The 25,621-nt window shown below is 52.6% G+C and overlaps 1 protein-coding gene across 3 annotated transcripts in view; it reads right to left on the bottom strand.

The window, feature by feature from the left end:
• Window positions 1–85: 85 nt before the first annotated feature.
• The window catches only part of CREB3L3 (cAMP responsive element binding protein 3 like 3), a 47,145-nt gene continuing 21,609 nt past the window's right edge, over window positions 86–25,621 (bottom strand). The window contains exons 2-11 of one of the 3 annotated variants that reach the window (XM_055104418.2): window positions 21,267–21,413; window positions 16,750–16,878; window positions 14,477–14,777; window positions 11,993–12,111; window positions 8,486–8,623; window positions 4,747–4,853; window positions 3,002–3,070; window positions 2,031–2,115; window positions 1,727–1,823; window positions 86–1,550 (exon numbers count right to left, since the gene is read on the bottom strand). In XM_055104418.2, coding sequence (XP_054960393.1) covers window positions 1,237–1,550; window positions 1,727–1,823; window positions 2,031–2,115; window positions 3,002–3,070; window positions 4,747–4,853; window positions 8,486–8,623; window positions 11,993–12,111; window positions 14,477–14,777; window positions 16,750–16,878; window positions 21,267–21,320 — 1,413 coding nt within the window. In that variant the 5' untranslated portion in view covers window positions 21,321–21,413 and the 3' untranslated portion in view covers window positions 86–1,236. Of the gene's footprint in view, window positions 1,551–1,726; window positions 1,824–2,030; window positions 2,116–3,001; window positions 3,071–4,746; window positions 4,854–8,485; window positions 8,624–11,992; window positions 12,112–14,476; window positions 14,778–16,749; window positions 16,879–18,011; window positions 21,993–25,621 lie in introns of those variants that run through there. The other 2 variants (XM_034946673.3, XM_034946672.3) reach the window with 2 other exon arrangements.

Raw genomic sequence — 25,621 nt, 5'->3', positions numbered from 1 at the left:
CCGGGTTCCACCCTCCCCAGCTGTGACCTTAGGCAGTCCCTCCACTTCCGACGCCTCGGTGTCCTCACCAGCAAAATGAGCAGGGTGGGCCGCCCAGATCCCCGGGAAGGCAGCTGCCTTCCCCACAACTCCGGAGGGGACACTTTGGAAGAGCCACGCCTGCCTCCCCGCACTCCGCCCGCCGCCGCTCTCCAAGGTGCTGAAGTCGTGCCCGGCGCCTCTCCTTCCGCTGCTCCAGCGCGGGCATCTGGCGGGGGTGTGGAGCCCACTCCTCACTCCCCCATCCCAGGCTGGCCCAGCCCCTCCTTCTGGGGAGTCGAGGAGCCCCAGACTCCGCCTCCACACCAAAACAAGGTTCTGTCAAAATACTTTATTTCGGATCAGGCAGTCTTAGAAAAGGGGGGTGATTGTGGGCCGTGGCTGCTCCAAAGACCAGGGCGCACCCGGGGCTCCGGGGCCAGGCTCCCTGCAGTCTCGGCGGCTTCCTCCTCCCAGTGTGCGAGGGAGGCCGGGAGGGGTCCCTGGGCGGGGAGTTGCTGGGCATCTGTTGTGTGTGTGCGTCTGTCTGTCTGTTCGGGTCTGTTTCAGACTATGTCTGCCTGTCTGTCCGGGTCTGTTTTAGGCTGTGTCTGCCTGTCTCTCTGTCTGGGTCTCTTTCAGGCTGCGTCAGTCTGTCTGGGTCTGTTTCAGGGCGTGTCTGTCTGTCTGGGTCTGTTTCAGGCTGTGTCTGTCTGTCTGTCCGGGTCTGTTTCAGGCTGTGTCTGTCTGTCTGTCTGGGTCTGTTTCAGGCTGTGTCTGTCTGTCCGGGTCTGTTTCAGGCTGTGTCTGGGTCTGTTTCAGGCTGTCTGTCTGTCTGGGTCTGTTTCAGGCTGTGTCTGTTTGTCTGGGTCTGTTTCAGGCTGTGTCTGTCTGTCTGTTTGTCTGGGTCTGTTTCAGGCTGTGTCTGTCTGTCCAGGTCTGTTTCAGGCTGTATGTGTGTCTGCTCTTTGCTTCTGCTCCTGGCTCTGTGTGTATTTCCCGGGTCCTGGGGCCCTCTTTGCCATGTGTCTGAGTGTCGGTTCCTGTGTGGGCCTCAGTCAGGCCCTGGGTGTGTGGCTATGAGCTGTGCCTCCCCCATTCTGGCATCTCTGCTGGGGTCTTGGCCTCACGTCCCATCCCCAGGTGGGTAGCTGCCCAGTGCAGCATCCCCAAGGCACCCCTGGGCAGAGGGGCCTGGGAGCATAGTCCTGGCGGGGCTCACAGCTCGTCTCCCGCCGCCTCCAGCCCTGCACGTCCTGAGCCAGTGCTCGGCCCAGGCGCCACCCAGTCCAGCAGGGGGACCTGGCCCAGCCCCTCTGTTGCATTCCTCAGGACCAGGGTGGCGTTGTCCAGCTCCTCCATCGAATTGGTCAAGTTCGCGGTGTCCTGGAAGCCCCAGTCTGCCCCGGGGCTTCCTGGAGACTCTTCTCGGGTTGTGTCAGCCTCGGGTCGGGGTCCTGGGGCCTCGGAGCCTGGCACAGCATCAGCGGCCACGCGGGAGGCAGCATCATTGTGCAAAGTTCTGGAGAACACTGATTGGGGAAGGGGGGCATCACAGGGGACAAGGTGGAGGTGGGGTCCTATGCTCCCTTCCCTGGCCCCCAGCCTCAGGGAACAGGGGCACAGGGGTCTTCTCCCCCTCCCCCAGAGGCCCAGGATGGGGACTTGGGGAGACCAGCCAAGGGTTTCAAAGGTGGGGATCCCCTACCTCGTACAGGCGCAAAGTCCCCAGGGCTCTCGGTTTTGTTGGGGCCAAAAGGGCTGATGGAGGGGAGGATGATGAGGGCAAAGGACAGCAACAGGACCTGGTGGAGACAGCGGCAGAGTCACCCCCTCCCTCCCCTCCCCTGCAAGCATCTCCATCCCACAGGCAGAGAAACTGAGGCCCCAAAGACCAGACTGGATCATACTTGAGCTGGGGCACAAGGAGAGCTTGGACTCATTGTCACCTCCCTATGGGCCCCTCTACAGAAGCCTAGGTCCCCGGCTTGCCTGGAGGCACCAGGACTCACCGCGACACAGGTGCCTGTCTGGGCTGACTTGCTGGTGGACTGCACCACAATGGCCTGGAGTTTCTTCAGTTGCTCCAAGAGGGACCTTAGAGAGAAAGGCAGGCCTCCGCTGAGCCCTAAAGGGCCTCGGTTCTGCTTCTCGTCCATTTCTGGGGTCCCCCAGCCCCACTAAAGTCCAAATTCCATCCATTCTTCAAGGGCCTCTGGCTCTTTATTATTTATTTTATTTATTTATTTATTTGTTTGTTTGTTTGTTTGTTTATTTATTTTGAGACAGAGTCTTGCTCCATCGCCCAGGCTGGAGTGAGTGGTGGGATCGCGGCTCACTGCAAGCTCCGCCTCCCAGGTTCACGCCATTCTCCTGCCTCAGCCTCCTGAGTAGCTGGGACTACAGGCGCCCACCACCACACCCGGCTAATTTTTTTTGTATTTTTAGTAGAGACGCGGTTTCACCGTGTTAGCCAGGATGGTCTTGATCTCCTGACCTTGTGATCCGCCCGCCTCGGCCTCCCAAAGTGCTGGGATTACAGGCGTGAGCCACCACACCAGGCCTTATTTATTTATTTTTGAGACAGAGCCTTGCTCTGTCACCCAGGCTGGAGTGCAGTGGTACGATCTCGGCTCACGGCAACCTCCACCTCCCGAGTTCAAGCAATTCTCCTGCCTCAGCCTCTCGAGTAGCTGGGACTGCAGGTGCCCACCACCACGCCTGGCTAATTTTTTTGTATTTTTAGTAGAGATGGGGTTTCACCATGTTGGCCAGGCTGGTTTTGAACTCCTGACCTCAGGTGATCCACCCGCCTCGGCCTCCCAAAGTGCTGAGATTACAGGCGTGAGCCACTGCACGCGGCCCATAGGTGAAACTCTTATTCCCTATGTCATTCTGTCATCACATGGGCTCTCTGATCTTCCTGCAAAGGGACTCTGGGGCTGCTTCCCCTGTCCTCTGCCCCAGCTGGACCCAGACTCACAGGTTTTGCTTCTCGAGATGCAAGACTTTCCTCTGTAACTCCTGATTCTGAGCAGTGCAAGCTGACATCCTGAAAGGAGGAAGACGCATCGACATTCAGCATATGCCAGTCACCAGCTGGCCCCACTGACATCTCCCCCAGAGGCCTCACGTTACAAGCCAAGAGAACCCAAGGCCAGAGAGGGGAAGTCATTCATCCAAGGTTACTTGGCAGGTCAGACAGGGCTGGGATTTGAACCCACATCTGCCTGGTTCCTAGGTCCCATTTCTGCATTAATATGGAGGGGGCTTCATTCAAAGCTGAGCCCCCTGGATGGGCGTGGTGGTTCACACCTGTAATCCCAGCACTTTGGGAGGCCGTGGTGGGCGGATCACCTGAGGTCAGGAGTTCAAGACCAGCCTGGCCAACATGGTGAAACCCTGCCTGTACTAAAAATGCAAAATTAGCCAGGTGTGGTGGTGGGCGCCTGTAATTCCAGCTACTTGGGAACTTGGGAGGCTGAGGCAGGAGAATCGATTGAACCCGGGAAGTGGAGGTTGCAGTGAGTCAAGATCACACCATTGCACTCCAGCCTGGGCAACAAGAATGAAACTCTGTGTCCAAAAAAAAAAAAAAAAAGCTGAGCCTCCTAGATTCAGGCAGTGATGTTTCCAGAAGATGAAATATCAGGACAACCAGGCATCCTGGGAGACTCAAGTTTCTTTTTTTGTTTGTTTGTTTTTTGAGATGGAGTCTCGCTCTGTCGCCCAGGCTGGAGTGCAGTGGCACAATCTCGACTCACTGCAAGCTCTGCCTTCCGGGTTCACGCCATTCTCCTGCCTCAGCCTCCCGAGTAGCTGGGACTACAGGCATCCGCCACCATGCCCAGTTAATTTTTTTGGATTTTTAGTAAAGACAGAGTTTCACCGTGGTCTCGATCTCCTGAACTCGTGATCCGCCTGCCTCAGCCTCCCAAAGTGCTGGGATTACAAGTGTGAGCCACGGCGCCCGGCCGAGATTCAAGATTCATCTCTCCCCCTCCCCATGACCTTGGGCCACTCCACTCTCTGATCTCAGCTTTTGTGTCTGTAAAATGGGATACAATTACCCAGGACATAGGGTGGTGGGGAGAATGACCCTGGATAAAGATGATCAGGAGCTTAGCAGATTGCATTTAAGAAAGGGGAGAGACCAGGCGCAGTGACTCACGCCTGTAATCCCAGCACTTTGGGAGGCTGAGGCGGCCAGATCACCTGAGGTCAGGAGTTTGAGACTAGCCTGGGCAACACAGTGAAACCCCATCTCTACCAAAAATACAAAGAAATTAGCTGGGCGTGGTGGCCATGCACCTGTAATCCCAGCTTCTGGAGAGGCTGAGGCAGGAGAATCGCTTGAACCCGGGAAGTGGAGGTTGCAGTGAGCCAAGATCGCACCACTGCACTCCAGCCTGGGTGACAGAAGGAGACTCTTCCACACACAAAAAAAGGAAGTGTCTATCTTCAGGCAGAGGGTCAGAATAGGATGGGTCACACTTTGTCCTTTCTCCACACACCTTCTAGGGGGCAAAGGGTCCCCCAAACCCTTGTCTTACACCATCACTAGGCATCTTTCCATCCCTGCAGTCAGTAAGAAGCATGATCTCTCCCAGAGAGGAGAATCACCACCAATTTTGTCAGACCCTAAGCTGTGTGGCCTTAGCCACATCTCCTTCTCTCTGGGCCTCAGTTTCCTCCACGAGTGTAGAGTCTGGGTCCAGCACTACCCACCGAGTCTCCAGGCCATCAATATATTCCTTCTTCTTCTTCCTGCTTTCTTGCGCCGACTGCTTGTTCCGGATTTTCCGGCGGATTTTTTTCAGCACTCGCTCCTCGTACTGCCAAGTGAAATGGGGAGGAGGGTTTCAGGCCAGAAAGTCCCCACTTGGAGTCCGGGGGCAGTAGCTCTCGCCTGTAATCCCAGCATTTTGGGAGGCCGAGGCAGGCGTATCACCTGAAGTCAGGAGTTCGAGACCAGCCTGGCCAACATGGTGAAACACCATCTCTACTAAAAATACAAAAATTAGCCAGGCATGGTGGCAGGCGCCTGTAATCCCAGCGACTCGGGAGGCTGAGGCAGGAGAATGGCATGAACCCGGGAGGCGGAGGTTGCAGTGAGCCGAGATCGCGCCATTGCAATCCAGCCTGGGCAACAAGAACGAAACTCCATCTCAATAAATAAATAAATAAGTAAGTAAGTAAATAAATAAATAAATAAATAAAATAATTAAAATTAAAAAATTAAAGTCTTCACTTTGGGGATGGTGCGACAGTCCCCACTGTCCTGACCCCACTTCACCTAACCTCGACCCCACAACTTCACCCCATCCTCTTTGCATACCAGACATCCCGGAGCCAAGGACCCAGAGGCAGATTCCTAATGACTTGAAGCTGCCCTTTGCCCAAACCCTCACAGAGTCTCTGGGAGGTGCCTGGGTTCTGAGGGTCTTTTCCCAGCTCCCAATACTGTAAAATGGGCAACTGCCCACCAGACTTTGGGCATGGGTACCACTCCACCACCTTGTGGCCATCCCTGGAAACATCACCTTTCCCTGGCGACAGCAAGTGTTTTAAGACTAATTAATAATTTTTTTCTTCTTTCTTTCGTTTCTTTCTTTTCTTTCCTTTCTTTTCCCCTCCCTCCCTCCCTCCCTCCCTTCCTTCCTTTCTCCCTTTCTCTCTTTCTCTCTTTCTTTCCTTCTTTTCTTCCTTCCTTTCTTTCTTTCTTTTCTTTCTTTCTTTCTTTTCTTTTCTTTTCTTTCTTTCTTTTTCTTTCTTTCTTTCTTGTTTCGCTCTTGTCACCCAGGCTGGAGTGCAGTGGCAAGATCTCAGCTCACTGCAACCTCCACCCCCAGGGTTCAAGTGATTCTCCCACCCCAGCTTCCCAAGTAGCTGGCATTACAGGTGCACACCACCATGCCTGGCTAATTTTTGTATTTTTAGTAGAGACAGGGTTTCACCATGTTGGCCAGGCTGGTCTCAAACTCCTGACCTCAGGTGATCCGCTCATCTTTGCCTCCCAAAGAGCTAGGATTACAGGCGTGAGTCACCACACCCGGCCAATAAGTGTCTTCAAATGGGAATGTCAGGCTGGGCGCGGTGGTTCACAGTGCTGTAATCCCAGCACTTTGGGAGGCCAAGGCAAGAGGATTGCATAAGTCCAGGAGTTCAAGACTAGACTGGGCAACATTTAGTAAAGACCCTGTCTCTACTAAGACAAAACAACAACCACAAAATCAGCTGGGTGTGGTGGTGCATGCCTATAGTCCCAGCTACTTGGGAGGCTGAGGCAGGAGGATCCCTTGAGACCAGGAGTTCAAGGTTGCAGTTAGCTGCTACCTGCAGATGGTACCACTGCACTCCAGCCTGAGCGACAAAGTGAGATCCTATCTCAAAACAAACAACAACAACAATAGAAACAGATGGGGCCAGGCACGGTGGCTCACACCTGTAATCTTAACACTTTGGGAGGCCAAGGTCAGAGGACTGCTTGAGGCCAGGAGTTTGAGACCAGCCTGGGCAACATAGCAGGACCCTGTCTCTAAGGAAAAAAAAAATGCTGGGCGCAGTGGCTCACACCTGTAATCCCAACACTTTGGGAGGCTGAGGCGGGCAGATCACAAGGTCAAGAGATCGAGACCATCCTGGCCAACATGGTGAAACTCTGTCTCTACTCAAAAAAAAAAAAAATTAGCCAGGCGTGGTGGCGCGTGCCTGTAATCCCAGCTACTTGGGAGGCTGAGGCAGGAGAATCACTTGAACCTGGGAAGCGGAGGTTGCAATGAGCCGAGATCGCGCCACTGCACTCCAGCCTGGGCAACAAAAGCGAAACTCCGTCTCAGAAAAAAAAAAAAAATTAGCTAGGCATAATGGCATACACCTGCAGTCCCAGCTGCTAGGGAGGCTGATGTGGGAGAATCACTTGTACTCCAGGAGGGGAAGTTGGAGTGAGCCAAGATCACCTCACTCCACTCCAGCCTGGGCAACAGGGTAAGAACCTGTCTCAAAAGAAAAAAAAAAAAACAGATGAGAATATCAAACTCAGGCATTGATACTGAGTGCAGCAGGCTGGGTGGGGAGTGTGGTTAGCTAGAGAACCCAAACAGCTACCCAGCCATTGACTGGTGCATATGGAGGTTTGAGAATATGAAACAGAGGACATTCAAGTAATTGAGTTGGTTTTTTGGATTTTGTTTTGTTTATGTTTTTAGTTTTTCTGTTTTTGTTTTTGTTTTGACAGAGTTTCGCTCTTGTCACCCAGGCTGGAGTGCAGTGGTACCATCTCGGCTCACTGCAACCTCCACCTCCCGGGTTCAAGGGAGATCCTCCTGCCTCAGCCTCCTGAGAAGCTGGGAGGCTGAGAAGCACCTTACAGTTGCCCACCACCAGGCACAGCTAATTTTTGTAATTTTAGTAGAGACGGGGTTTCACCATGTTGGTCAGGCTAGTCTCGAACTCCTGACCTCAAGTGATCCTCTGCCTCGGCCTCCCAAAGTGCTGGGATTACAGGTGTGAGCCACCGTACCCGGCCTCAAGTCACTGAGTTCTCTTGTAAAATCTACCAGTCAGAAAAACATTATCGAGCAATTCAAAAACGTATAAAATGCAGTACAGTCCAATCAAAACATGTTTACAGGGCCAGGCATGATGGCTAATGCCTGTAATCCCAACACTTTGGGAGGCCAAGGTGGGAGAATCACTTGAGCCCAGGAGTTCCAGCCCAGCCTGGGCAACATAACAAGACCCCATTTCTACAAAAAAAAAAAAAAATTAAATTAGCCAAGTGTAGTGGCGTGCACCTGTCATCCTAGCTACTTGAGAGGCTGAGGCGGGAGGATCTCTTGAGCCCAGGAGGTCAAGGCCGAAGTGAGCTATGATGGCACCACTGCACTCCAGCGGGACACAGCAAGACCCTATCTCCAAAAAAAAAAAAAAAGTTTGCTGCACCCAAATTGCTGCCACCTGGAGTCCGCCATTCATTCCTGGATGTTGATAATTACCCTCTGAGTTGAATTTACAATGGGGCTTCTGACTGATTGTTTTGGCTCTGGTGACGGACACAGCACAGCATTCTAGTACGGGTGTTCTAAAGGTGAGACACATAGCCAGTGCGGTGGCTCACGCCTGGAATCCCAGCACTTTGGGAGACCGAGGCAGGAGGATCACATGAGGTCAGGAGCTTGAGACCAGCCTGGCCAACATGGTGAAACCCTGTCTCTACTAAAAATACAAAAATTAGCTGGGCGTGGTGGCGCATGGCTGTAATCCCAGCTACTCAGGAGGCTGAGGCGGGAGAATCGCTGGAATCTGAGAGGCAGAGGTTGCAGCGAGCTGAGATCGTGCCACTGCATCCCAGCCTCGGTGACAGAGAAAGACTCTACTCTAAATAAATAAATAAAGGTGGGACATACATGCAGGTAAGTGCACGAAGGGGAGATGGATCCAGGGCTGGAAGTCCCCCCAGACTCACCTTAGTGAGGGGCAGCTGAGTGGGCAGGGTGATGCCTTCTTTAGCCAGCAGCTTCTTCTCATCCTCGGTGAGCACCAGCTCCTGACAGTGCCCAGCGCCAGGTCGCAGGAGGTAGGAGGCCCCCAGGTGATGCTGTTGCTACGGAAAAAATCAGAGGAATGACGGCGGGTGCAGGGACACCAACTGCCTTCAGGAAATGAAAGAGGCATCAGATCGAAAACACTATCACCCCAGGCTGGGTGTGGTGGCTCACGCCTGTCATCCCAGCACTTAGAGAGGCTGAGGCGTGTGGATCACTTGAGCTCAGGAGATCGAGACCAGCCTGGGTAACATGATGAAACCTCGTCTCTACTAAAAATACAAAAATTGCCCGGGTGCGGTGGCTCATTCCAGCTTCAGCTTCCAGAGTAGCTGGAACCACAGAGCGTACCACCATGCTTGGCTAATTTTGAATTTTTTGTAGAGATGGGGTTTCACTATGTTGCCCAGGCTGGTCTCAAACTCCTGGGCTCAAGCAATCTGTCCACTTCAGCCTCCCAAATTCCTGGGATTACAGGCATGAGCCACCACACCCAACTTTTCTTAAGATGCAAGATGTCACTGTGTCACCCAGGCTGGAGTGCAGTCGTGTGATCATAGCTCACTGCAGCCTTGACCTCCTGAGCTCAAGTGATCCTCCTGCCTCTGCCTCCTGAGTAGCTGGGACTACAGGTGTGCGCCACCACACCCAGCTAATTTTTTTTTTTTTTTTTTTTTTTTGTAGAGACGAGGTCTTGCTATGTTGCCCAGGCTGGTCTTCAACTGCTGATAACTAGCATTTATAAATGCATCATTTTTTTTTGTATCGTTGTTCTGTATGTCAGCTATACAAAAAAAATGGGAGGTCGAGGCAGGAGGATCACTTGAGCTTAGGAATTTGAGGCAGTTGTGGTGACAGAGGGAAACCTTGACTTTAAATAAAATAAAATAAGGCCAGGCACAGTGGCTCATGCCTGTAATCCCAGCACTTTGGGAGGCTGAGGCGGGTGGATCACCTGATGTCAGGAGATCGAGACCAGCCTGACCAACATGGTGAAACCCCGTCTCTACTAAAAATACAAAAATTAGCCGGGCATGGTGGCAGGCACCTGTAGTCCTAGCTACCTGGGGGCTGAGGTATGAGAATCACTTGAGCCCAGGAGGTGGAGGCTACAGTGAGCCGAGATTGTGGCACTGCACTTAGCCTGGACGACGGAGCATGACTCTATCTCAAAAAATAAACAAATAAAATAAAACAAAATAAGCCAGTTATCATTGCCAAAGCAGTCGTTCATTCTCCTTTCCCTTCCTTCATGGCCTGCTGAAGTACTGCCTCCTCCGGGAAGCCTTCCTGGATCTGCAGTGACCCTGCAGGCTCTCTTTCTTTTCTGTACACCTTAATGAACAGTACGTCACCCCATCCTGACCATCAGATCCTAGAGGCTGAGCACACAGCTGGTGCTCACTGCATATCTCTCTAGTTGCCAGGGGCACCCTGGCCTTCACTAGAGATTATCAGGATAACCTTTGGCATTGGAGAAACAGGATTTCAAAACCCTGAGTCTGCCACTTGCATGCTGTGTGACTTAGGGCTCATGGCTTAACCTCTCTGGGCCTTGACCTTCTCATCTGCAAAATGGGTTTGGGTTGTCAAACCTGGCTTATGGGAGCGTGAAGCCCTTGGCAGGGTAGATGGCCTTCAATTGGTGTGCAATGGGCACCATAAGCTCAATAGACCATCCCAGGGATCAAGCCTGCAGCAGCTGTGTAGCATTGGGCAAATGACTGAACCTCTCTGTGCCCTTTTTCTCCTATGTAAAATTAAGATAATAAAAGCCCCAGGCGGGGCGCAGTAGCTCATGCCTATAATCCAGCACTGTGAGAGGCCAAAGCAGGAGGATCACTTGAGGCTACGAGTTCGAGACCAGCCTGGGAAACATAGCAAGACCCATATCTACAGAAAAAAATTAAAAGAAAAATCAGCTGGGTCTAAACGGGGCACGGTGGCTCACGCCTGTGATCCCAGCACTTTGGGAGGCCGAGGTGGGCAGATCACGAGGTCAGGAGATCGAGACCATCCTGGCTAACATGATGAAACCCTGTCTCTACTAAAAATACAAAAAAAAAATCCTGGCTAATACAGTTAAACCCCAGCTCTACTAAAAAGATACAAAAAATCAGCCAGGTGTGGTGGCGGGCGCCTGTAGTCCCAGCTACTCGGGAGGCTGAGGCAGGAGAATGGTGTGAACCCGGTAGGCGGAGCTTGCAGTGAGCCGAGATCGCGCCACTGCACTCCAGCCTGGGTGACAGAGCAAGACTCCGTCTCAAAAAAAAAAAAAAAAAGAAAAATTAGCCAGGTGTGGCGGCATGCTCCTGTAGTCCCAGCTGCTGGGGAGGCTGAGGCAGGAGAATGGTGTGAACCCGGTAGGTGGAGCTTGCAGTGAGCCGAGATCGCGCCACTGCACTCCAGCCTAGGTGACAGAGCAAGACGCCATCTCAAAAAAAAAAAAAGAAAAAAGAAAAACAAAATTAGCCAGGCCTGGTGGTGCATGCCTGTAATCTCAGCTACTTGGGAGGCTGAGGCAGGAGAATCACTTGAACCCGGGAGGCAGAGGTGGCAGTGATCCGAGATTGCACCACTGCACTCCAGCCTGGGCAACAGAGCAAGATTCTGTCTCAGAAAAATAAAATAAAATAAAATAAAATAAAATTAAATTAAAAAGACAAGAAAAATTAGCTGGGTGTGGTGGTGCACGCCTGTAGTCCCAGCTACTTGGGAGTCTGAGGCAGGAGGATCGCTTGAGGCCAGGAGTTTGAGGCTGCAGTGAGCTAGGATTGCGCCACTGCACTCCAGCCTGGGCGATAGAGTGAGATCCTATCTCAAAAAAAACTTTTTTAAGATGATAAATAAAGAGTGCCTGGCATATAGCAGGTGCAGCCTCAGTTTTAGCTTTGTTCTTTTTGTTGTTGTTATTGTTGAGACAGTCCTGGTCTGTTGGCCAGGCTGGAGTGCAGTGGTACAATCACAGCTCACTGCAGCCTTGACCTCCTGGGCTCAAGCGATCCTTCCACCTCAGCCTCCCGAGTAGCTGGGACCACAGGCATGTGCCACCATGCCAGGCTAATTTTTGTATTTTTTGTATAGATGGGGTTTCACCATGTTGCCCAGGCTGGTCTCAAACTCCTGAGCTCAAGCGATCTGCCTGCCTTGGCCTCCCAAAGTGCTGGGATTACAGGTGTGAACCACCACACTCAGCCAGTTTTAGCTTTTTTTTGTTGTTGCTATTGTTACTACTAAGTACTACAGAGGAAGACACCCCAGCCCAGGCGACAGTGAGCCCAGGACTGGAATGGTCTCTAACTGTGGGCAAATTCCACGCCTTTCTGTGACTCAGTTTTCCAGTCTCTGAAATGGGGATATTTAGGCTCCTCGAACCCGAGCAGCCCTCCCAGCTCCAACGCCCCATGGGAGGGTGTGGGGGTGCTCACCAGGTCCCCGCTGCTGCCAGAAAGGAGGAGGTCTTTCACGGTGAGATTGCATCGTGGGGACAGGTCCACCGGATCAGCCAGCTTCTCAGCACAGATCCTTCCTCCTGGGCTCCACATTTCTGACCAGGGCAGGTGGGGACGGAGACAGGGAGAGTGTCAGATGGGGGGAGTCCTGAGCTTCCAGCCTCTAACCGCCTCCTCCACCAAGTCTCCCATGATTAATCCCAACATTCATATGACTTCTGCCAGAGTTTGGAGTCCCCAAGGCCTGAGTTGAAGGGGGCAGCCCTCACTAGTGACTCGGTCTCCCCTCTGCTATAAGATGGGAACCCAGCCAGTCATGGTGGCTCACGCCTGTATTCCCAGCACTTTGGGAGGCCAAGGCAGGCGGATCATCTGAGGTTAGGAGTTCAAGACCAGCCTGGTCAACATGGTGAAACCCCATCTCTATTAAAAATACAAAAATTAGCCGGGCCTGGTGGCGTGCACCTGTAATCCCAGCTGCTCGGGAGGCTGAGGCAGGAGAATCACTTGAACCTGGGTGGTGGACGTTACAGTGAGCTGAGATTGTGGCATTGCCCTCCAGCCTGGGTGACACAGCGAGACTCCATCTCAAAAAAAAAAAAGATGGGGACCCAAATTCAACAGGGCTTGGTTCTGTCCGTCCCACAAGGCTGAGGAAGACACAGGACATTGTCAGGAGACACCGGCTGATTCAAAAGGGAGTGGCTGTTATCACACAGAATTACAGGCTAGATTTGCAGCCAGCCAGGCATTATCTCACCCAAGGGGCAGGGACGAGATCTGATTCACCTCTGGTTGTCCCCTCCTGGTAGCCGGCATGCAGTAGGCATGCTGTCCCAGCACACAAACTTCGGGTCAGGTAACCCTTGGTTCTAATCCTGGTTGGGCAGGGCTGTGTGACCTTGAGTAAGTGACTTCACCTCTCTGAGCCTCAGATTTTTTTTTTTTTTTTGAGACGGAGTCTCGCTCTGTCGCCAGGCTGGAGAGCAGTGTGGCAATCTTGGCTCACCGCAACCTCCACCTCCCAGGTTCAAGAGATTCTCCTGCCTTAGCCTCCCGAGTAGCTGAGACTACAGGCGCCTGCCAACACACCCAGCTAATTTTTGTATTTTTAGTAGAGACAGAGGTTTCACCATGTTGGCCAGGATGGTCTCGATATCTTGACCTCGTGATCCGCTCGCTTTGGCCTCCCAAAGTGCTGGGATTATAGGCGTGAACCACTGTGCCCAGCGTTTTTTGTTTTTGTTTTTTGGTTTTTTTTTCGAGACAGAGTCTGGCTCTGTCAGCCAGGATGGAGTGCAGTGGCATGATCTCGGCTCACTGCAACCTCCGCCTCCCGGGTTCAGGTGATTCTCCTGCCTCAGGCTCCTGAGTAGCTGGGACTACAGGTGGCCCCCACCATGCCCGGCTAATTTTGTATTTTTAGTAGAGATGGGGTTTCACCATGTTGGCCAGGCTGTTCTTGAAGTCCTAACCTCAAGTGATCCGCCTGCCTCAGCCTCCCAAAGTGCTGGGATTACAGGCATGAGTCACCGCTCCGGGCCTGAGCCTCAGTTTTGTCAACTCTCCAATGGGACCAAGAAGAGCTCATAGCAAGGGTCAAGGGACAAAGGCCACCCAGAGGCCAAGTATCTCCAGCCAGGGCTCTGCCTGGCCCGCCGGGACTGCTTAATCTATAGAGTAAATCATTACTGATCTGCTGTTCCCCACGTCTAGGAGGATCACCCTGGAACCTAGGACCCGGTAACCTCATGCACTTTTATTGAGCATCTACAGGCTGGGTGGAGTGGCTCACACCTGTAATCTCAGCACTTTGGGAGGCTGAGGCGGGCAGATCACCTGAGCTCAGGAGTTCGAGACCAGCCTGGCCAACATGGTGAAACCTCGTCTCTACTAAAAAATAAATATTAGCCGGGCATGGTGGCATATGCTTGTGATCCCAGCTACTCAGGAGGCTGAGGCAGGTGAATTACTTGAACCTGGAAGGCAGAGGTTGCAGTGAGCCGAGATCGCGCCACTTTACTCCAGCCTGGGTGACAGAGTGAGACTCTGTCTCAAAAAATAAAAATAAATAAAAAATAAAAAATAATCTACTAGGAACCAGGCACGGGGTACAAACACGTAGAAGGCAAGACCCTGACTTTGGGCTGTGCTTGTCAGCACCATGCCTGGTGCCTGAGCCACCTGCCGGGGTTGCATCCTAGCTCTGTGGTTTTAGCTCATTGCTCAACCTGACAGGACTGTTTCACGATCTGGAAAATGGGCTCCCAATAGCAACCACGTGAAAGCATGGAAACACCTAGCCAAGGGAGACAGGTGTCCTGAGTTTGAGTTTTGGCCCAACTCCAAATTGCTGTGTGACCTTGGACAAGATGCCAGCCCTCTCTGGGCCTCCATTTCCTCACAGGAAGGGCCCTGGAACAAGGTGAGGGCGGTGGGCAGAGACACAGCAGGACTCACCCAGGTCTATGGTCACAGAGGCTTCAGGTACTTGGATCACTGGCCCTGGGGGTGTGGTGGAGCAAGAGTTGCCAGGATGATAGGAGAGGCAGGGCCCCTTGCCAGGCTGGGCAGGATGGCAGCCGGCGGGGGAGGTGGCTGGTCCGCTGCGTGGAGGGGTGTCCTGGGGGTCGGAGGGGAGGTCTTCGGAGATGCCACTATCACTGCCTTCGGGGGACCAGAGTGGGGAGCTGGGCAGTGAGTCTCCAGAGCCCAGGATGGAGCTGAGGAAGTCGTCAGAGTCGGGGTTTGGCAGGACCTGCTGGGGTGGACAGGGAGGGGTAGTAGGAATTAGGAAGTGCGCACTCTTTTTAGATTAGTGTGTGGCCCCAGGGAAACCAGTGACCCTCTTTGGGCCTTAGGTGTCCTTCCTTTCTCCAAGATGAGTTACTGCTTCTTCCTCCCGGGGCTGTTGAGGCTCAAACACAGTAACATAGCATAAAAATCCCAGCCAGTGCCAGGTGCAGTGGCTCCCGCCTGTAATCCCAGCACTTCGGGAGGCCAAGGAGGGCAAATCACTTGAGGTCAGGAGTTCGAGATCCGCCTGGCCAACATGATGAAACCCCATTTCTACTAAAAATACAAAAAGTAGCTGGGCGTGGTGGCGGGCATCTGTAGTCCCAGCTACTCGGGAGTCTGAGGAAGGAGATTCTGAACCCGTAAGACAGAGGCTGCAGTGAGCCGAGATCACGCCACCGCACTCCACCCTAGGCAACAGAGCAAGACTCCATCTCAAAAAAAAAAAAAGAAAAAAAGAAAAACAAAAGAGCCAGGCACAGTGGCTCAGGCCTGTAATCTCAGCACTTTGGGAGGCCAAGGCGGGCAGATCACCTGAGGTCGGGAGTTTGAGACCAGCCTGACCAACAGGGAGAAACCCCGTCTCTACTAAAAATACAAAATTAGCCAGGCGTGGTGGCACATGCCTGTAATCTCAGCTACTCGGGAAGCTGAGGCAGGAGAATCACTTGAACCTGGGAGGTGGGGGTTGCAGTATGCCAAGATCACACCATTGCACTCCAGCCTGGGCAAAACAAGAGCGAAACTCTGTCTAAGAAAGAAAGAGAGAGAGAGAGGAAGGAAGAGAGGAAGGGAGGAAGGGAGGGAGAGGGAGAGAGAGAAAGACAGAGAGAGAGGGAGAGAGAGAGAGAGAGAAAAAAAAAAAACGAGAGAGAGAGAGAAAGAAAGAAAGAGAAAAAAGGGCCGGGTGTGGTGGCTCACGCCTGTAATCCCAGCACTTTGGGAGGCCGAGGCAGGTGGATCACCTGAGGTCAGAAGTTCAAGACCAGCCTGGCCAACATGGTGAAACCCCATCTCTACTAAAAACACAAGAAATTAGCCGAGCATGGTGGCGGATGCCTGTAATCCCAGCTACTCGGGAGGTTGAGGTAGGAGAATCACTTGAACCTGGGATGCGGAGGTTGCAGTGAGCCAAGATCGCGCCATTGCGCTCCAGCCTGGGTGACAAGAGTGAAACTCTATCTCAAAAAAAAAAAAAAGAAAGAGAGTAAAAGAAAGAGGGAGAAAGGAAGGAAAAAAGGAAGGAAGGAAGGAAGGAAGGAAAGAGAAAAAGAGAGAGAAAAGAAAGAAAAAAAAGAAAGTGAGCCGGGCGTGGTGGCACACGCCTGTAATCTCAGCACTTTGGGAGGCCGAGGCGGGTGGATCACAAGGTCAAGAGTTCAAGACCAGCCTGGCCAGGATAGTGAAACCCATCTCTACTAAAAATACAAAAATTAGCCAGGTGCAGTGGCGGGCGCCTGTAATCCCAGCTACTTGGGAGGCTGAGGCAAGAGAATCGCTTGAACCCGGGAGGCAGAGGTTGCAGTGAGCCGAGATGGCACCACTGCACTCCAGCCTGGGCAACAGAGCGAGACTCCTTCAAAAAAAAAAAAGAAGAAGAAGAAAGAAAGAGAGAAAGGAAGGAGAGGAAGGAGAAGAGAACCGAACCTAGCCAGGGAGATGCCCCAAGTTTGAGTTTGAACCTAACTCCAAATTGCTGTGTGACTTTGGATGAGTTTCCACCCTGCTCTGGGCCTCCATTTCCCCACCTGTAAGAAGGAGCTGATGCTACCCGCTAAATGATGTGCTTGGCTAAAATCAAGCACCGTGACCCATTAGTGCATCGTAGAGCTGAGCAGAGCTCCGGCTGGGCTCTGGCGGGTCTAGCACCTTCGTGGGGCCTCAGTTGGCCTGCCTGGAGCTCTGTGGTCCTGGGGCAACTGCAGTGGACTCCTCACCTGGTCCTTGACGTGGCCCCAGCCCTCGCCCAGCTCCACGTGTCTCAGGATGCCGTCCTGCCGGTCAAACAGGAGATCCAGGAGCTCAAAGCTGTCGATGGGGTCCATGGAGCAGGCAGCAGAAGCCATCTGGGGCGCGAGGAACAGATGTGAGGGTCACATACAGCCCCTGTCCTCTCCACCTCCCATGTGCACACAACCCTGGCTCTTTGGCTAGAGTTCAGTTGCCGCTCTGCCTCCGGGTTGGGCCAGCTGCTGCCCCTCGCTGAGACTCCCTTTCCAAATCTGGACTTTGAGGCTGATAGAGAGAATTCCACAGTGTGAGAGCCAATTTCTCTTAAAGTGCTGGAGAGGCTGGATGTGGTGGCTCACGCCTGTAATCTCAGCACTTTGGGAGGCCGGGGCAGGAGGATCACTTGAGCCCAGGAGTTCAAGACCAGCCTGCGCAACATAGAGACCCCTATCCCTACTGAAAATAATTTTAAAAAATTATCTGGCTGCAGTGGCACACACTTGTCATCCCAGCTACTGGGGAGGCTGAGGCAGGAGGATCCCTTGAACCCAGGAGGTTGAGGCTGCAGTGAGCTATGGCCACCCCACTGCACTCCACCCTGGGTCACAGAGCAAGACCTTGTTTCAAAAAACAAAAAAGTATGGCAGGCACGGTGGCTCACATCTGTAATCCCAGCACTCTGGGAAGCCGAGGCGGGCAGCTCACCTGAAGTCAGGAGTTTGAGACCAGCCTAGCCAACATGGTGAAACCCTGTCTCTAGGAAAAGTACAAAAATTAGCCGGGCGTGGTGGTGCACACCTGTAATCCCAACTACTTGGGAGGCTGAGGCAGGAAGATCTCTTGAACCCAGGAGGTGGAAGTTGCAGTGAGCTGAGATCGTGCCATTGCACTCTAGCCTGGGTGACAGAGGGAGACTCCATCTCAAAAAATAAAAATAAAAATAAAAATAAAATAAAATAAAATAAAATAAAAAGTGCTGGAGAGAGGCCCTAGCTAGAGATGCCGCTTGCCTCTCAGGCCTTCACAGCCTCCCCAAGTGCCCGCTCCTAGGAGGCAGGGGGACCTGGAAGAAAGACAAGGGCAGCCCCGGGGCAAAGGCACACAGTTTTGCTCATTGCATCCTTTCTCTGGGCCTCAGTCTTCCCATCTGTACAATAGGGGTGGAGATGGGGTCCTTCCAGCTCTGGCAGCTTGGGTAGGCTTTCCCAGCCTAGACTCCCACTCTCCCTGGGGAGCTAGTAGGGCTCACCTTTCCAGCAGCTAAATCCGTATTCATGGGTCCATCCAGCTCTGTCTGCAGATGCCTGGGGGGTCTCTGCTCCAAGCTGGAGGCCCACCCACCGCCAGCGTTACCTGGGGCTGGGCAAGCTCACAGCCCTCTGTGGCTCTGTCACCACTCCCAAAAGATGCTGAAGCGGTCACAGGCAGCTCCCAGCCCACCTCCAGGTGCTGATTGGTGGACAGGGTGGAGAGACAGGGTTGAGGGCCAGTGACACTGGGGCAGGCAGGAGCAGGGGAGGGAAGACCGTTATCTGGGTGTTTTGTGGTTTTCCAGCCCTCAGTGAGCAAAGGTCGAAGTCTGGGGTACCTCCACTCTGCCGTGACCTCTGCCCTACTTACGAGGACTTTTTCTTTTTTTCTTTCTTTTTTGAGACGGAGTCTCACTCTGTGGCCCAAGCTGGAGTGCAGTGGCACCATCTCATTTCAGCTCACTGCAACCTCTGCCTCTTGGGTTCAAGTGATTCTCCTGCCTCAGCCTCCCGAGTAGCTGGGACTACAGGTCCCCATCACCATGCCCGGCTAACTTTTGTATTTTTAGTAGAGACGAGGTTTCACCATGTTTTCCAGGCTGGTCTCGAACTCCTGACCTCGTGATCGGCCCACCTCAGTCTCCCAAAGTGCGGGGATTACAGACGTGAGCCACCACACCTGGCCAGTTACGGGACTTTTTCTCTTCAGAATTCCCAGATGGGTTCTGGGATAGCCCAGGGCCCTTACATGGGTCCTGTCCACTCCCTGGACAGAAACAAACCAAGAGGACCAGACCAGATCTTCACTGAAGCCAGTTTTCCTGCCAGCAGCTAGCGGCTCCCATCCTTCACCCCACCTGCCAACCTCCGGCCCCCAGCCCCCTCCGAAACCAGCTTGGACTCCGCCTCCGAGTCCCCATGGGTGATTCTGTGCAATCAATTCTCTCTAGAATCTTCTATCGTTCATTGAGTCAACAAATATTTATGGAGCCAAACTGGTTCCTGCTTAGGGCCTTTGCACCTGCTCACCTGCTGGCCCCTCTGCCTGGAACTCTCCTCTTGTACCCTCCCTCTTCCCCTCTGGCTCTAGGTCACTGTATTGACATTTTAGTGAATGTTCGATATTTGTGAATCAGCCCGGGTGGCTGAGAGGTGTCTCTGACCTCCCCTCCACCCCCCTACCAAGAGAGAGGAGCCCTGTTTTGTCTTTTTGGTTTTTTTTTTGGTGTTCGTGGAGGACAGGGTCTCACTCTATTGCCCAGGCTGGAGTGCAGTGGCAGGATCATAGCTCACTGCAGCCTCCAACTCCTGGGTTCAAGTGATCCTCCCATCTCAGCCTCCCAAGTAGCTAGGACTGCAGGCGTGCACCACCACACCTGGCTAATTTTGTTTTTTTTTTTTATAGAGATGGGGTCTTACTGTGTTGGCCAGTATGGTCTCAAACTCCTGGACTCAAATGATCCACCTGCTTCAGCCTCCCAAAGTGCTGGGTTTACAGGCATGAGCCACCGTGCCCAGGCAAAGTCCCCCTTTAGCAGATGACATATTAGACCAAGCGTGGTGGCTCACATCTGTAATGCCAGAACTTTGGGAGGCCGAGGTGGGTGGATCACCTGAGGTCAAGAGTTCGAGACCAACCTGGCCAACATGGTGAAACCCCATCTCTACTAAAAATATAAAAATTAGGTGGGCGTGGTAGCACATACCTGCAATACCAGTACTCGGGAGGCCGAAGCAGGAGAATCACTTGAACCCAGGAGGCAGAGGTTGCAGTGAGCTGAGATTACACCACTGCACTCCAACCTGGGCGACAGTGAGACTCTGTCTCAAAAAAAAAAAAAAAAAATGACATGTTCAGTGCAGTCCTGAAGGATGAGATGGAACTGGCCCTGGGAAGGTCTGGGGAAAGGTGTCCCAGGCAGAGGCACAGTTTGTGCAAAGGCCCTGAGGCAGGTCCATGCCTAGCGCATTGGAGGAACAGCAATGAGACCCCTGTGGCTGGAGCAGAGTGAGGAGAGGAAAACAGGGAGGAGAGGAAGACAGGGAGGAGGGGAAGGCAGGGAGGAGGGGAAGGCAGGGAGGGGACGGGGCAGGTCGTGCAAAGCCCTGTGTGTTGTGGCAAGGAATTTGGTTTGTGCTAAACAGCAGGGCACTGTTGGAAGTTTAGCAAATAGGAGACTAAATCAAGCTTTCTGTTTGCTGGACACTGTGCCATGTGCTAGGTTGAGAGGGGTAATTTATGTGCCCTCCTTGCTCTAAAAAAATTCACATCCTGGTTCCCTTCCCCTTCCTTCCTTCCTTCCTTCCTTTTCTTCCTTCCTTCCTTCCTTCTCTCCCTCCCTCCCTCCCTCCCTCCTTCCTTCCTTCTTTCCTCTCTCTTTCTTTCTCTTTTCTCTCTCTATCTTTCTTTCTCTCTTTCTCTCTTTCTTTCTCAAGACAGAGTCTGGCTCTGTCGCCCAGGCTGGAGTGCAGTAGCACAATCTCAGCTCACTGCAATCTCCACTTCCCAGGTTCAGGCGATTCTCCTGCCTCAGCCTCCTGAGTAGCTGGCATTACAGGCTCCCACCACCGCACCCAGCTAATTTTTGTATTTTTGGTGGAGATGGGGTTTCACCATGTTGGCCAGGCTGGTCTCGAACTCCTGAATTCAAGTGATCCACCCGCCTCGGCCTCACAAAGTGCTGGGATTACAGGTATGAGCCACCATGCCCGGCCTGGTTTATATTTTTCAATGGATCACTCATATGTATTCATGAAATCAAAATTCAATAAGGGGCTACCATATGCCACGCACGATATGGTTCTTTTATCCAACACTAACTCACATTACTGCACTTGCCCTCCACTAGGGCAGACTGGAGTGCAGTGGTGTGATCAAAACTCATTGCAGCAGGCCGGGCACAGTGGCTCATGCCTGTGATCCCAGCACTTTGGGAGGCTGAGGTGGGCGGATCACGAGGTCAGGAGATCGAGACCATCCTGGCTAACACGGTGAAACCCTCTCTCCATTAAAGATACAAAAAAAAAAAAAATTAGCCGGGCGTGGCGGCGGGCGCCTGTAGTCCCAGCTACTCGGGAGGCTGAGGCAGGAGAATGGCGTGAACCTGGGAGGCGGAGCTTGCAGTGAGCCAAGATCGGTGCCACTGTTCTCCAACCTGGGTGACAGAGCGAGACTCCGTCTCAAAAAAAAAAAAAAAAAAAAAAAAAAACTCACTGCAGCCTCAACCTTCCGGACGGAAGCTCAGGACACTCACTGTGCAATGTCTGGGACATCTGTGGTTGTCACGAGTGCGAGATGCTCCTGGCATAGAATGGGTGAAGGCCAGAGATGCCGTTCAGCACCCTACAGTGCCCAGGATGGCCCCACCCCAGAGAGCAATCCTGCCCCACAGCCACGGGATCTGGGGGAGAAAGACTGCATTAATTATTTGAGAAAAAATTGAGTGGGTTCCCTGCTCACACCAGACACCAGAATAAACTCCCAACAGGGCAGACGGTATAAACCAGGGGAACCCCAGATCCTGGGATTCACCTCCTCCCTCCTTCCCCACTCAGGGCATGGATTTCAATGTGTGCAGCCTCCTGGGACCTCAGCAGGGCAGAGCATCATGGGATACAGTCTCTTGGGGGTCCATGGAATCCCCTAACCCAGGGGAGCTCACCCAGGGTGATTTTACACCCCCCCGAGGACACTGGGTGATGTCTGAGGACATCTGTGGTTGTTACAACAAAGGGGGGGTGGCCCTGGCGCGGGGTGGGTGGAGGCCAGGGACACTGCTCAGCAACCTCCAGTGCCCAGGATGGCCCCACCCCAAAGAAGGATCCGGGTCCCCAAGCTCCACGGGGCCCAAGAAGAGACCCCGATAACGGTACCTGTCCCTGTCTGGGTGCTACTAGAATTATCTCGCCCTTGACCTCTACATTTTTCTGATCTCCTTTTAACTGCTCTGTGTTGGATTTTAGAGGGGTTGTTTGCCTTGGCTTGGCTTTAGTGATCCCAGTCATAATATTTATTCAGCATTTGCCGTGGAGGCTTTTTTCCAGGGCCATCACAGTGGGTGGATCAAGTAGGTGAAGTTTGACTTCTGGACTCCTCTCTGCCTCTCCTCACCGCGTTTATCACTCTTGGGAGTTCTAGTGCCCTCAAGAGAGATCACTCCCCCTTCTCTTATCAAAACCTGCTGGAGCCGGGCACCGTGGCTCATGCCTGTAATCCAAGCCCTTTGGGAGGCTGAGGCGGGAAGATTGCTCAAGCCCTGGAGTTCCTGATCAGCCTGGGCAACAGAGCAAGACCCCATATCTACAAAAAAGTTTTAAAAATTAGCCAGGCAGCATGGCCAACATGGTGAAACCGTGTCTCTACTAAAAATACAAAAATTAGCCAGATGTGGTGGCGGGCACATGTAATCCCAGCTACTCGGGAGGCTGAGGCAGGAGGATCACTTGAACCCAGGAGGTGGAGACTGCAGTGAGCTGAGATCATGCCACTGCACCCCAGCCTGGGTGACAGAGCAAGACCCTGTATCAAAAAGAAAAGGGCCGGGCATGGTGGCTCATGCCTGTAATCTCAGCACTTTGAGAGGCCAAGGCGGGCAGATCGCGAGGTCAGGAGATCGAGACCATCCTGGCTAACACGGTGAAACCCTGTCTCTACTAAAAATACAAAAAATTAGCTGGGCATGGCGGTGGGCACCTGTAGTCCCAGCTACTCGGGAGGCTGAGACAGGAGAATGGCGTGAACCCAGGAGGCAGAGCTTGCAGTGAGCTGAGATCGCGCCACTGCACTCCAGCCTGGGCGACAGAGCAAGACTCCGTCTCAAAAAAAAAAAAAAAGTAGCCAAGCATGGTGGTGCACACCTGTAGTCCCAGCTACTTGGGAGGCTGAGGCAGGAGGATCGCTTGAGCCTGGGAGTTTGAGGCTACCATGAGCTGTGACTGCACCACTGCACCAGCCTGGGCCACAGGGCGAGACTTTTTCTCAAAAATAACAATACTTATTATTATGAACTTCAGAAGCTTTTTGTACACCTCAGTGAAGGGATTTCAGGTATCTGTTAACAGGGAGGATAAGAATAAGCACTTGGCCCGCATGGTAGCTCACGCCTGTCATCCCAGCACTCTGGGAGGCCGAGGTGGGCGGATCACCTGAGGTCAGGAGTTTGAGACCAGCCTGCCCAACATGGCGAAACCCCGTCACTACTAAAAAATACAAGAATTAGCTGGGCGTGGTGGCACTCGCCTGTAATGCCAGCTACTCAGAAGGCTGAGGCTGGAGAATCACTCGAACCTGGGAGGCAGAGGTTGCAGTGAGCCAAGATCACGCCACTAAATTCCAGCCTGGGCCACAGAGAAAGATTCTGTCAAAAAAAAAAAAAAAAGAAGAAGAAGAAGAAGAAGAAGCTCTTGTGGGGACAGAAGGACTTTTCACTGCCATTGACCTCATAGCAGTTTATCCACTGAACACGACTATGTATCTCAAAGGGACAATAACTTGGAATCTAAAGGAAAATTCCTGCAGTCATTTTCAGCAATGTGTTTAAGTACATGTTCCCTCTGTAGACTCTCTGTCACTTTATTGCTAACACATCATTGTTTGTTTGTTTGTTTGTTTTGATACAAGGTTTCACTCTGTCGCTCAGGCTGGAGTGCAGTGGCGCCATCTTGGCTCACTACAACTTTTGCCTCCCAGGCTCAAGTGATCCTCCCACCTCAACCTCCCAAGTAGCTGAGGCTACAGGTGCGTGCCACCACGCTTGGCTAATTTTTGTATTTTTTTGTGGAGATGAGGTTTCTTCATGTTGCCCAGGTTGGTCTCAAACTCCTAGCCTCAAGTGATCCTCCCACCTCAGCCTCCCAAAGTGCTGGGATTACAGGCATGAGCCACCATGCCAAACCCTCTCTTTTTTTTTTTTTGAGACTGAGTTTCGCTCTTGTTGCCCAGGCTGGAGTACAATGGCTGCGATCTCGGCTGACTGCAACCTCTGCCTCCCAGGTTCAAGCAATTCTCCTGCCTCAGCCTCCTGAGTAGCTGGGATTACAGGCGCCCGCCACCACGCCCAGCTAATTTTGTGTTTTTAGTAGAGACGGGGTTTCACCATGTTGATTAGGTTGGTCTTGAACTCCCAACCTGAGGGGATCTGCCTGCCTCGGTCTCCCAAAGTGATGGGATTACAGGCATGAGCCACCACACCTGGCCCTTCCCATGTTTTGAGCCAAGTGGTAAAGTCAATAAAAGCTTGACAATGGAACACGTCCCTGTATAAAGCCCTGCATTGCCCAATGTGTTTGCACACTGTTGTCAATTCTCATAAACCCACCCAGCAGAACATACAACAGCGTGCTGGCCCGGGAACCACAGGAGTTTCCCATTGCGCAAAAAATACAATGTCATCAAACGAGCAAGAGTTCATCATTATTTAATTTTTTTTTTTTTTTTTTTTGAGATGGAGTCTTGCTCTGTCGCCCAGGCTGGAGTGCAATGGCACGAACTCAGCTCACTACAACCTCTGCCTCCCGGGTTCAAGCAATTCTCCTGCTTCAGCTTCCCGAATAGCTGGGATTACAGGCACGTGCTACCATGCCCGGCTAATTTTTTGTGTTTTTAGTAGAGACGGGGTTTCACCGTGTTAGCCAGGATGGTCTGGATCTCCTGACCTCGTGATCCTCCCAGCTCGGCCGCCCAAAGTGCTGGCATTACAGGCGTGAGCCACCGCGCCCGGCCACAAATATATTTTTTAAGTGAAATTTAATTTTGCCTTGAACTTGTAAAATACAGCTGCTGGAAAACTTAAGAGGATACCTCAGGAACGTGGAGATAAACTATAAATAAGTGAATAAATAAAAGTCTACGTGGGCTGGGCACGGTGGCTCACGCTTGTAATGCCAGCACTTCGGGAGGCTGAGGCGATCCACTTGAGGTGAGGAGTCTGAGACCAACCTGACCAATATGGTGAAAACCCATCTCTACTAAAAATACAAAAATTAGCTGGGCACAGGAGCTCATGCCTGTAATCCCAGCACTTTGGGAGGCCGAGACAGACGGATGCTCTGAGGTCAGGAGTTCGAGACCAGCCTGGCCAATATGGTGAAACCCCATCTCTACTAAAAATACAAAATTAGCAGGGTGCAGTGGTGCATGCCTGTAATCCCAGCTACTCAGGAGGCTTGAGCCCGGGAGGTGGAGGTTGCAGTGAGCTGAGATTTTGCCACTGCACTCCAGCCTGGCGACAGAGCAAGCCTCCATCTCAAAAAAAAAAAAAAAAGAAATCTATCTGACTGCAGTCCCGTGACGCCCAGCGGATGCCCCGCTGTCCCTTCCCGGTTGCCTTAGCCCTTTGGCCTCTGCACAGCTCTGATCGTAAGGACAGTCCCCATTCTGCACAGGAGGACAGAGGAGCTGATAAGGGGATGTGACTCACTTGGCCATCGCATGAGTCAGGCAGGAGAACTGACAATACCCAGGTCCCCTGCTACAGATGCGGGGCCGGGGGGACTTGCCCTGGGGTACTTGAGCACCTCCCTTGTGGGCCAGTTCCCGGTGGAAAAAGTGAGTGGGTCCAGGGGGGCAGCAGCTCCCACTCCTCCTCTCCCTACTCCCTCTCCATTCTGT

The sequence above is a fragment of the Pan paniscus genome, chromosome 20, assembly GCF_029289425.2.
Source record: "Pan paniscus chromosome 20, NHGRI_mPanPan1-v2.0_pri, whole genome shotgun sequence".
Taxonomy (NCBI): domain Eukaryota; kingdom Metazoa; phylum Chordata; class Mammalia; order Primates; family Hominidae; genus Pan; species Pan paniscus.
The sequence above is the reverse complement of the archived record's forward strand: the minus strand, read 5'-3'. Positions and strand labels throughout refer to the sequence as shown.